Here is a 13,065-nt window from a genome sequence, read left to right as displayed (position 1 = left end):
AGGCAGGAGAACAGCTCGAGACAGGAAAAGGGAGGGAGGAAGGATCACCTCAAGAGAGAGACAGTCAACACTTAGTCAAAAAATCTTGAAGCTGAAAAACAGGGTATGAGGATAGATTTTCATTCTAAAAATTCAAATTTGCCACTCCGTATCTCCTAACTTAATTCCCATTCATATAACTTAGTCTATGACAAATATCTTCCCTAATGTATCACTTTAATTTTATGTTATCTTTGTAATGCAGAAGTTTAATTTCTATGTAATCAAACTCAAATATTTTTACTACTGTTTTTTGTGTCTTAAGCGCCTTTATCCCCTATAATCATAAAAATATTTATATTTTCTTCAAATAATTTTAAAGTTTGTTTTACACACCAAAGTAATTCACTTGTAATATATTTCTGTGTAGAGTGTAGGAAATCATTTAACTTTATTTTTTCTATACAGAAAGTGTTATACCCTAGAATCCGTTATTAAAGAGTTCATATTTGAGACAGTCTCACTATGTTACCCAGACTAGAGTGCAGCCTTGACCTTGAGATCCTCCTGCCTCAGCCTCCTGAGTAGCTGGAAACATAGGCACACGCCCCCATATCCAGCTAATTTTTGTATTTATTGTAGGGATGGGGTCTTACCATGTTGCTTAGGTTGGTGTCAAACTCCTGGGTTCAAGCAATCCACCCACCCTGGCTTCCCACATTGGGAGTTTGGGATTACAAGTGTGAGCCACCACATCACACCCAGATATCTTAACGATTTTCTTTTCTTTTCTTTTTTTTGAGACAGAGTCTCACTCTATCGCCCAGGCTGGAGTGCAGTAGGGTGATCTCAGCTCACTGCAACCTCTGCCTCCCGGGTTCAAGTGATTCTCCTGCCTTAGCCTCCTGAGTAGCTAGGACTACAGGCGTGCGCTACCACGCCCAGCTAATTTTTGCATTTTTAGTAGAGATGGGGTTTCACCATGTTGGCCAGGATGGTCTCAATATCCGGACCCCAAGCGATCCACCCGCCTCAGACTCCCAAAGTGCTGGGATTACAGGCGTGAATCACAGTGCCCGCCCTTTCTTTTTTTTGGTAAACTATTTATTTATTTATTTATTTACTTACTTACTGAAACACAGTTTCACTGTATCACCCAGGCTAGAGTGCAGTGGCATAACCTCGGGTCACTGCAACCTCCAGTTCCCGGGTTCAAGTGATTCTCCTGCCTCAGCCTCCCAAGTAGCTAGAACTACAGGCGCATGCCACCATGCCTGGCTAATTTTTGTATTTTTAGTAGAGATGGGGTTTCACTATGTTGGCCAGGCTGGTCTCGAACTCCTGACCTCATCATCTGCTCACCTTGTCCTCCCAAAGTGCTGGGATTACAGGTGTGAGCCATAGTACCCAGCCTATGTTAACCATTTTCAAGTGTACAATTCAATGGCATTAAGTACATTCATACTGTGCAACCATCACTACCATCCATATCTCCAGAAGTCTTTTCATCTTGCAAAACTGAAATTCTATACCCATTGAACAATAACTCCCCATTCCCTGCCCCCTACCCTAGTCCCCGACAAACACTAGTCTATTCTTTCTGTGAATTTGACAGTGAAAGTACCTCACTGTGTATTTGTTTTTTTTTTTTTTTCCATTAGTTTCTGTTCTTATTTTATTATATCCTTCCTTTCTTGGGCTATTTTGCTCTTCTTTTAAAACTTCTTGAGATGGATACTTAGTTCACTGATTTTTAGAGTACTTTCATGTTCCTTTATAATGCTTTACATATATTAGCCTATTTAATCGTCACAGCATCCCTAAGAGACAAACTGTACTATTATTCTCATTTTATAGATGGGAAAACTGAAGGATGAGAAAGTTAAATAAATTCCTCTACCAAGTAAGAGATCCAGGATTGAAACCCATGCAACCTTGCAAGTTTGACTCCAAACCTTGCATTTTTAACCTCTAAGCTCTGCTGCTTCCCAAGGAGGAAGAGCTACTCCATGAAGAAAAACTCATAAGCCCTTATATTAAGATATACAGTATGAGCGTCTGGCTAGAGCAATGGCTCATTACTGGGATTTAGGAGAGTTGGTGGTAAGGATGGGAAGACTGAGATTTGACTGTAGAAGTCTTTAAGTGGCATCCCTTTTTTTTTGTTTGTTTGACACAGGGTCTTATTCTGTTGCTGAGGGCAGAGTACAGTGACACCATCACAGCTCACTGTAGCCTCCACCTCTCAGGCTCAAGTGATCCTCCTGCTTCAGCCTTCCAAGTAGCTTGGACCACAAGCACATGCCACCACACCCAGTTAATTTAGTAGAGATGAGGTCTCCCTATGTTGCCCAGGGTGGTCTCGAACTCCTGGGCTCAGGTGATACTGCTGCCTTGGCCTCCCAAAGTGCTGGGATTATAGGCGTGAGCCACCGCACCCAGCCCTCTCTTATTTTTTAATGTTCAGTTTCCTATCTTCAAGTCGTTTTATATGACTTATTTTATCATCAGTATCCTCATCTGTAAAATGAGGATAATAATCTTTGCCCCTAATTATATCATATATTTGATTTGAGAATCAAAGAAAATAATAAAGATGGAAGGAAATTTCTTTCTTTCTTTTTTTTTTTTTGAGATGGAGTGTTGTTCTTTTGCCCAGGCTGGAGTGCAATGGTGTGATCTTGGCTCACTGCAACTTCTGCTTCCCAGGTTCAAGCAATTCTCCTGCCTCAGCCTCCTGAGTAGCTGGAATTATAGGCACACGCTACCATGCCTGGCTAATTTTGTATTTTTAGTAGAGACAGGGTTTCTCCATGTTGGTCAGGCTGATCTCAAACTTCTGACCTCAGGTGATCCACCTGCCTCGGCCTCCCAAAGTGCTGGGATTACAGGTGTGAGCCACCATACCCGGCCAGAAATTTCTTAAATCATAAAGCAATGTAAAAATATATTTTAAAGGACTTCAGAGTATGCCTTGCTAATACTAATTTGTTAATTATAATAATAGCAGTAGTAGGCACAGTCATCTTCCTCATCATAGCAACAGCTAACATTTGTTGTTTATTAAATGTCAGTCACTGTTCTAAGCCCTTTATATGTATTATTAACTCATTTAGTTTCCACGCTTTATGAAGTAGGTACTATTATTGGATTCATTATACAGATGATAAACTAATTTTTTTTTTATTTACATAAAGTTATAGAGTTACCAAATGGCAGAGCCAGAATTCAAATCTAGGCACACTGGGTTCCAGAGACTGTGGTCTTAAACCATTGTATCTCTGGACATCTATGTGTATGTAGTTTGAAGTGAATGAAAAAGGTAACAAACTGGGAAACTAGTTAGCAGGATATAATATTAATATATCAAACAGAGCGACAATAACAGAAAATCAAAAGGCAGAGAGAAAAGGAGGAAGAAACTTTAACAGAAGAATCAGTCCCTGGTAACTGACTAAGAAATAAGAAACAAAAATTTAAGATTACTAAGGGGCTGTTATAAAATGAAAAACTGTAAGTTAGATTTAGGAGAGCTATTTGGCAGAACAGAAACAATAAAGGACTAAGAGTCAGAAAAATCTGGGTTCTAGTCCCAGGACTTACGCTAAATTGTCATTTTCCTCTGGGCGGTATCTTAACTGCTCTGGACTTCAGTTTTTCTCATTTTGTAGAAAGAAATAATAAAATCTGGGCCAGGTGCAGTAGCTCATGCCTGTAATCCTAGCACTTTGGGAGGCCAAGGCAGGCGGATCATGAGGTCAGGAGTTCGAGACCAGCCTAACCAATATGGTGAAACGCTGTCTTTACTAAAAATACAAAAATTAGCTGGGTGTGGTGGCGCGTGCCTGTAATCCCAGCCACTCAAGGCTGAAGCAGGAGAATCGCTTGAACCCGGGAAGCGGAGGTTGCAGTGAGCTGATATCGTGCCACTACACTCCAGTCTGGGCGACAGAGTAAGACTCTATCTCAAAGAAAAAAAAAAAAAAAAGAAGAAGAAGAAATAATAAAATCCAATCTGCTTATCTGCAAAGTTAGTTACCATTTATATAGCAATTTTCAATTTATATTGAACATATTTTCACATAAATTGAAACTGTAGGAGTAGGACTTCACACAAAGTAAGGCGTGTTACTGTTTCAGGCATTCTGAACTGAATATGGACATATAACATTTAAGTAGAAATTCTCAACTGGCTGGGTGCTGTGGCAACTACTTGGGAGGCTGAGGCAGGAGAATTGCTTGAACCTGGGAGGCGGAGGTTGCCGTGAGCAGAGATTGCGCTATTGCACTCCAGCCTGGGCAACAAGAGCGAGACTCTGTCTCAAAAAAAAAAAAAAAAAAAAAGAAAGAAAGAAAGAAAGAAAAAAGAAAAGAAAAGAAAAAAAAAGAGTTTGTTTTCAGATTTTGGAATATTTGCATTATCCTTACTGGTTGAGCATCTCTAATTTGAAATCCAAAATGCTCCAGTGAGCATTTTCTGTGAGCGTCATGTTGGTGCTCAAAAAGCTCCAGATTTTGGAGCATTTTGGATTTCAAATTTTCAGATTATGGGTATTTAACCGGTACCAAGCTCATTATTTCCTCAAAATCTGTCATGACACCTTTTCCCAAAAAAGATCATGCATATAATTCTCTATACACCCTTGAGAGTCAATAAAATCACATTAAGCTGTTATACAACAACTAGCATAAATTCATTTTTCAGTTCAATTAAAGATGAAAATGTATAAGCACAAATAATTGCCTTTTACGAACACCTGGGATAGGGACAGGATTTTGGAAAGCTCCACCCACATCAAAGATATACCTACTCTTACACCATCCTGACACAATACAAGCAAACCCTCAGTTCTTAAAGGGATTCTTCCATAATCTATATATAACTTATTGAAGTCATTGCTGGTTGCAGAGTAGTCCACAGTTTCCGAAGTGTAAATCAACTCTGACATTCATAAACACTTTCCCTGTGCTTCAAATTAAAGTTTCAACTATTCTGGTCTCACGGTGATGTATATTCAGATAAACTGGCATTTCTGTCCCTTAGCTAGGACCTCTAGGACACAAATGGCAAATATCAGGTTGGTTTAACTTTCATTTTTACCCCTCCCTCTCACATACATATTTTCTTACAATAATAACTAGTATATCTAAAATACAATCTCCAGGTTTCCAGCCCATGGAATTTCCAACCAGTGATAGAAAAGATAAACTGAAATTTAATAAAAAGAACTGAAATAATTAGGTAAGTACTAGAGAAAATAGTTTCCCAACTTATCTGAAAGTCCTACTTTCCCTTCTTTGGGCATCTCTTTTAACATGTGGCCGTTGAGTCCACCCCATACCAACTTTTAATCAAGTGAAATCAATAAACACCTTAAAGGGACTCAAGGAATAAAATTAATGTCCCTAATAAGTTGCCCATGGTGCAATATGATCACTAAATGTGTTTTGTCAGCAATATTATTTTTTAAATCTGACAATGTCACACATATAAAAATCCAAATTTCTGTCCTAGTTTAAAAGTGAGAAAAGTTTGGCAGCGTATGTTAATGTTGGGCTCACATTTCTTCATGGCCATCAGCCAAGGACTGAGTAACTGCTGTCCCTCTTAAGTGGATTTTTTCTCATACTCAACCTACTTTACTCATCTGTATTACCTGCCAGGAACTTCTAGACATTTGCCCTCCTTGAATTAAAGGACTCAAAACAGCCTTAAGTTAAGACAAAAAAATTCAGAAAAGAAATCAGTTTATAGTAGAATTGTGAATAAGAGCTTTATTTTATTTATTCATTATTATTATTTTTTGAGACAGAGTCTCGCTCTGTCACCCAGGCTGGAGTGTAGTGGCATGATCTCGGCTCACTGCAAGCTCCGCTTCCCGAGTTCATGCCATTCTCCTGCCTCAGCCTCCCAGCTAGCTAGGACTACAGGTACCCGCCACCACGCCCGGTTAATGTTTTTTTTTTTTTGTATTTTTAGTAGAGACAGGGTTTCACCATGTTAGCCAGGAATGATGGTCTCGATCTCCTGACCTTGTGATCTACCCTCCCTGGCCTCCCAAAGTGCTGGGATTACAGGAGTGAGTTTTAAAAGGGGAAGTGGTGGTCAGGATGGGGCTGTTTAAGGAATACTTAAGTCCTTTATTTGTTTATTTCAGAGATAGCGTCTTGCCCTGTCACCCAGGCCAGAGTGTGGAGTGCCATGGTATGACTATAATTCACTTCAGTCTTGAACTCCCGGACTCAAGAGATCCTCTTGCCTTGGCCTCCTGGTAGCTAGGACTACAGGCACATGCCAACATACCTGGCTAATTTTTAATTTTTTTGTAGAGACAGGGTCTCGCTATGTTGCCCAGGCTGGTCTCAAACTCCTGGCCTCAAGTGATCCTCCCACCTCAGCCTCCTAAAAGTGCAAGGATTACAGGTATGAGAACCATCATACCTGGCATTAAGCTCTTATTTTAATATCCTCTGATTTACCATATAATTTATAATTAACTTATTTATAAGCAAGAGTGTATTCTGTTTCACTAATACAATCTTCCATTCCTGTTTATTGTTTTAAGATATATTTTATAACTGGTAGGGAATTTTAACCTTACTATTCTTAAAAAATAATTACCTTGGATATTTATCCTTCCACAGGAAATCCTATTGAGATTTTGATTGGGATTACAGAGTATAAATTACATATTAGGAAAGAAATGTATTTTTAACAATACCAAATCTTTTCCTTCAAAAAACCCCATATATATGTATATATACATATATATACACACATACATATATATATATCTCTTCATTTATCCAGATCTTCTTTAATATCCTTTAAATTTTAAAAATTCTCTTTATAAAAGCCTTACATACTTCTTATATTTATTCTTGGGTGGGGTTTTTCTTTTATTTTTTGTCTTGCAAAATAAATCTTTCTTCCTAATTACAGTTTAAAATAAGTTGCTGCTGGCATACATAGGAAAGCTACTGATTTTATATGTTCAACTTGAATCTGGCTATTTAGCTGAGTTATTAGTTGATCATCATGACTTTCTGTGTAGGCTAAGGGTTGGCAAATTATGGACCTCAGACCAAATCTGGCCTGCTGCCTATTCTTATTGGAACATAGCCATACCCATTTGTTTCTGTATTGTTTGGTGCTTTCATGCTAGAATGGCATTGTTAAGGAGCTGTGACAGAGATACTATGGCTCAAAAAGCCTAAACTACTTAACTATCGACCCTTTATAGAAAAGGGTTGCCCAGCCCACCTGATGTAGATAATTATATTACCTGCAAGTAATGACAATTCTGTCTCTTCTAAATGCATTTTGTTTATTCATTCACTCCTTTTCTCTTTTTCTTGAGATGGGGTCTTGCTCTGTCGCCCAAGCTAGAGGGCAGAGGCACGATCTCAACTCACTGCAACCTCCGCCTCCCAGGTTCAAGCAATTCTTGTGCCTCAGCCTCCCGAGTAGCTGGGATTACAGGTATGCACCACCACACCCAGCTACTTTTTGTACTTTTACTACAGATGGGGTTTCACCGTGTTAGCCAGGCTGGTCTTGAACTCCTGACCTCAAGTGATCTGCCTGCCTCGACCTCCCAAAGTGCTGGGGTTATAGGCATGAGTCACTGCACTTGACCTATTTATTCATTCACTCATTTCTAAATAAATGGAACCTCCAGCATAATGATCAACAGTAATGATAATGGAGGACTTCTGTCTTGGAATGCTTTGTTTCATCATTACATATGATGTTTACTACAGGTTTCTGAAGACATGTTTCATTGAGTTAAAACATTCTTTGGGGCTTAAGGTTTTAATTTAAGAACCGTACTTTATTCCGAGATTATGTCCTTCTCACTTTTTTCCATGAAATAATGGTAGTAACACACAAAGTAGTTGTTTTTAAACATATCTTTACATGGTAAAAAAAAAAAAAAAGGTTGACGACTATATATTAATCCATGAAATAGGTCATGAAATTCAAGTCTAGGAAACACTAGGCTAAGTTACAGATATTACAGTGATATTTATAGCAGAAACTCTAGTGTATTGTTGTTCTTATTCACAATTATACTGGGTTTTATATATAAAGAGGCAGCATGGATTAGTGGTTAAGTGGCAAAGAACGGCCGGGCGCGGTGGCTCAAGCCTGTAATCCCAGCACTTTGGGAGACCGAGACGGGCGGATCACGAGGTCAGGAGATCGAGACCATCCTGGCTAACATGGTGAAACCCCGTCTCTACTAAAAAATACAAAAAACTAGCTGGGCGAGGTGGCGGGCGCCTGTAGTCCCAGCTACTCGGGAGGCTGAGGCAGGAGAATGACGTAAACCCAGGAGGCGGAGCTTGCAGTGAGCTGAGATCCGGCCACTGCACTCCAGCCTGGGCCACAGAGCGAGACTCTGTCTCCAAAAAAAAAAAAAAAAAGTGGCAAAGAACATGGGCTTTGGATTTAGATAGCCTGAAGTGGGAATCTGGCTCTCTGCCTCCAGGTAGCTCTTAGAGATTAGGCAATTTACCTAACCTCTCGAAGTCACAGTTTCTTCTTCTTTAAAATTAGAGTAACGAGACCAGATGCGGTGGCTCACTCCTGTAATCCCAGCACTTTGGAAGGCTGAGGCAGGCAAATCATCTGAGGTCAGGAGTTCGAGACCAGTCTGAGCAACATGGAGAAACCTCATCTCTACTAAAAATACAAAATTAGTTGGGCATGGTGGCGCATGCCTGTAATCCCAGCTACTGGGAGGCTGAGGCAGGAGAATTGCCTAACTGCTTGAACCTAGGAGGCAGAGGTTGCAGTAAGCCGAGATTGTGCCATAGCATTCCAGCCTGGATAACAAGAGGGAAACTCCATCTCAAAAAAAGAAAAAATTAGTGTAACAATAGTGCCCACGGTATAGTTGTTCTCAAAATTAAATGATAAAGCACTCTGTATAATATTTAGTCAATTATAAATATCCAACAAATGGTAGGTGTTATTATTTTATGTACTTGTTTACTTAGTACATTCAAGTAGTACCATATTTTAATCTTTTCTAATAGCAAGGTAGACATTTCAAGTTAACAATCCTAAGGAAGGAAGAGGAATCAGTCAGTTCTTTTGTTTTATTTCTTATTTTCAATATATTCCATAGTTTCACAAGATCACTCAGTTCTGACTGGGTTAATACTAACAAATGGGTCAATGATAATAAACACATAATCTGAGGAAGCATTTAGCTATTATGGTTGTTCCATATAATTGTTTATATATTGTTACATATATTGTTTATCCTGTAACTATGTGTGTCTCTTGTAGAAAACAATTTACAAATACGGATGCAACACAAAGAACACACTATTAATACAGGGCAAAAATAAGATGAGATATAAGCTTGTACTGTATATACACCAGAATTCTCCCCGAATGTGGGGATGTTCAATAGGCATTCAAAAAGAAGGGCCCATGGTCAGAGTTTAGGAAATGCTGTGTTTTTGTTTTGTTTTGTTTTTGAGATGGAGTCTCACTCTGTCGCCCAGGCTGGAGTGCAGTGGCACAATCTGGGCTCACTGCAAGCTCTCCCTCTCAGGTTCATGCCATTCTCCTGCCTCAGTCTCCCAAGTAGCTGGGACTACAGGTGCCCGCCACCATGCCCGGCTAATTTTTTTGTATTTTTTAGTAGAGACGGGGTTTCACCGTGTTAGCCAGGATGGTCTTGATCTTCTGACCTTGTGATCTGCCCATCTTGGCCTCCCAAAGTGCTGGGATTACAGGCGTGAGCCACCGTGCTCAGCCAGGAAATGCTGTTTTGAAATTAGCATTGTAAAGCCCCAAAAAGAAATCAAATTATTGATATGGTAATGTGAACTTTGAATCTTCAGGAAAGGAAAAGTAGTATGGATCATTTTCTAAACTTATTTGAGCACAGAACCCTTCTTCCTCTGATCATTTCATAGGAATACACTGTGGGAAGTGCTGGATCCAACTACCGCTAAAAATGAAGTTAAATCAATATTGAGTTGCGAGTATGACGTTGGGAAATAATTTCCATTTCTCTTTACAGATTTCATGGAGGGAAAAAAATTTCAGTAAGACTCAGAAGAAATGAAATGTGTTAAACAAAACAGACACAGTAGTTAGAAGGAAGCACATTCAGAGATTATCACCAGGAGACATACATGGTCAAGTAAGGATAAACAGGAGACCAGCTTCTGAAAACAGAAGAAAGAGTTTTTAAAAGAAAAATATGGCTGGGCACGGTGGCTCACGCCTGTAACCCCAGCACTTTGGGAGGCCGAAGCGGGTGGATCACGAGGTCAGGAGATTAAGACCATCCTGGCTAACATGGTGAAACCCCATCTCTACTAAAAATACAAAAAATTAGCTGGGCATGGTAGCACGCACCTGTAGTCCCAGCTACTTGGGAGGCTGAGGCAGGAGAATTGCTTGAACCCAGGAGGCGGAGGCTGCAGTGAGCTGAGATTGCACCACTGCACTCCAGCCTGGGTGACAGAGCGAGACTGTTTCAAAGAGAAAAGAGAAAAGAGAAAAGAGAAAAAGAGGAGAGGAGAGGAGAGGAGAGGAGAGGAGAGGAGAGAGAAAGAGAAAGAAAGAGAAAGAGAAAGAAAGAGAAAGAAAGACGTGTGTTAACAAGAAAGTAATAATCAACCATTTAGGCAAATTATCCTTCAATCTTCAAGCACGTTCAACTATTACAGTTCTTAATGGGTAAAGAAACTAAAATTCTAAATTGTCTAAGTTTAGATCCCATAGAGCAACAAAGATTTACTTACTTCACTAGAGCAGCTGCTTCAGGAAGTACATCAGCAAATGATTCACGGAATATGATTGCATTTTTCCTTTTACAGTTCTGTATGACATCATTGGCAAGGTAAAAGAGATTCAAACGGTGGGGATATGCAGCTAGAGATGACAAAAGACAATAAATAAAACCAAATGAGTCAATTTACAGTTATTTCAACTTATTCCAAATACAGTGTTCTCAAACTATAACTGGTATTTTTTTTCTTACATGGATATAAAAAGATGAATGTAATTACATGGATGGAAGGGAGGAAGGATGGATGGATAAACTGACAAATGAACTAATGGATGGAAGGGAGGAAGGATGGATGGATAAACTAGCAAATGAACTAAGGGATCAGTTTACCAAACATACTAAAAACCCTGACTACTTCAGGTTAAGATTCTGTTCAAGGTACTCCTCAAGGAGATTTCTCCCTCACTTTGTAGATGTTTGGCACTAAAAAAAAGACGCAGTAACTCTGGAGAAGCTAAAATAAAACAAAATTATAGTCTCAAACATCTGGGAAGACAAAAAAAAAAAATGCGCTGAACATGCTCAACTTGTTGCAGAAATACCAAGGTTAGTAGAAAGAGCATGGGCTTTGTAATCAAATTCTTGTGACCTTAAGCAAATTGCTTAACATTTATTATAGATAGACCCTCCTCCCCATCAATCAATCCAGATACTACTCAGATACATCTTAGTCTTCCCATCTACTGGAGGGAGGCTCTGCTGCTGCTTTCATCACTAGACGAATGTCCTGCAAAATAATACGATCCTATGTACGCATCTAGGTTAAGCTTTTCTTTTTCTTTTTTTCTTTTTTTTTTTTTGAGATGGAGTCTCACTCTGTCGTCCAGGCTGAAGTGAAGTGGTGCAATCTCAGCTCACTGCAACCTCTGCCTCCTGGGCTCAAGCAATTATCCTGTCTCATCCTCCCAAGTAGCTAGGACTACAGGTGTGTGCCACCATGCCCAGCTAATTTTTTTGTATTTTTAGTAGAGATGGGGTTTTACCATGTTGGCCAGGCTGATCTCAAACTCCTGACTTCAGGTGATCTGCCCGCTTTGGCCTTCCCAAAGTGCTGGGATTACAGGTGTGAGCGACCGCGCCCAGTTGGTGAAGTTTGTCAACGGCTCACGACAAGGCCCAATCAATGTACTATCTGGAACCCTGAGCAAAGTCACCTTAAGTTTCATTATTATGCTGGGTAATTTCAATGTCTAAATGGATGATCTACCATGTTTTCTTGTCTCAGTTCCTTGACCTCATATTCAGTGACCTTCAAGAACCACTCGTTTGCACATTTAAAAATCTCCTCCTCTGATCACAATCTCCCACTCCTATTATACTTGTTCTTTAATTTCATCAAGATCTCAGCTTTTTATTTTCTCTAATTCTACATTCTCTTTTTAGTACTCAATTCTTCACCAATTCCAGAGTCTTTGTCCATTATTTAAACCAATATTTTATTAAAACCCTCATACTCTTGTCCTTCTCCTCTCTAATTTAGCCTTCTATCTCATGTACTTAATCAAATCCCAAATTTGGATCAATCTAACTGCATTTACTGCACCTTTATTTCTGCTGCTGGATTCTGCTGAAGAAAAATCAAACAAAAAAAATTTAAATCATACAAATTAAAAGTCTCCTTCTTCACCTGGACCTTCCACACGTGCTTAGTCAGCATCCTCTCTCAAAGAAGTATTTCGAATTTTAACCACTTGTCAGGCCCAAATCTTTACCACATCACTTCTCACTCTCAGGAGATAAGCTTATATGGTGTTCCACAGAGAAGGCAAAAGTCATTAGATGGAAATTATCTTGTCAAAAAAAAATGTATCCACATTTAAACTTACCTAGATCAATTTACCTAGTAAAAAGCATTACTCCTATTAAAGAGTAATCCTTCCACTACGTACTGTTTCCTAGACTCTATTCACACCTTGAGCACATTATACTACATTAACCATGCTTGCTTCTTTTTTTGTGTTTTTTGTTTATTTGGAGACAGGGTCTCACTCCTGCCACCTAGGCTGGGGTGCAGTGGTGCGATCACAGTTCACTGCAGCCTCCCCGGGCTCAGGTGATTCTCCCACCTCAAGTCACTCGAGAAGCTGGGACTTAAGGCATGCCACCATGCCTGGCTAATTTCTTCTGTATTTTTAGTAGAGACAAGGGTTTGTCATGTTGCCCAGGCCGGTCCTGTACTCCTGAGCTCAAGCAATCTGCCCACCTCAGCCTCCCAAATTGCTGGGATTACAGGCATGAACTACTGCGCCTGGCTTATCCTTGC

General features: G+C 39.7%; 1 protein-coding gene across 3 annotated transcripts in view; it reads right to left on the bottom strand.

The window, feature by feature from the left end:
* RPRD2 (regulation of nuclear pre-mRNA domain containing 2) overlaps positions 1 to 13,065 on the bottom strand; it is a 118,897-nt gene that overhangs the window by 48,914 nt on the left and 56,918 nt on the right. For all 3 annotated transcript variants that reach the window (XM_025394560.1, XM_025394565.1, XM_025394572.1), the window contains exon 2: positions 10,756 to 10,885. In XM_025394560.1, the coding sequence (XP_025250345.1) occupies positions 10,756 to 10,885 (130 nt within the window). The remainder of the gene's footprint in view (positions 1 to 10,755; positions 10,886 to 13,065) is intronic.

Source organism: Theropithecus gelada, chromosome 1 (assembly GCF_003255815.1).
Source record: "Theropithecus gelada isolate Dixy chromosome 1, Tgel_1.0, whole genome shotgun sequence".
Lineage (NCBI taxonomy): Eukaryota > Metazoa > Chordata > Mammalia > Primates > Cercopithecidae > Theropithecus > Theropithecus gelada.
This window is presented reverse-complemented; position numbering and strand designations above follow the sequence as displayed.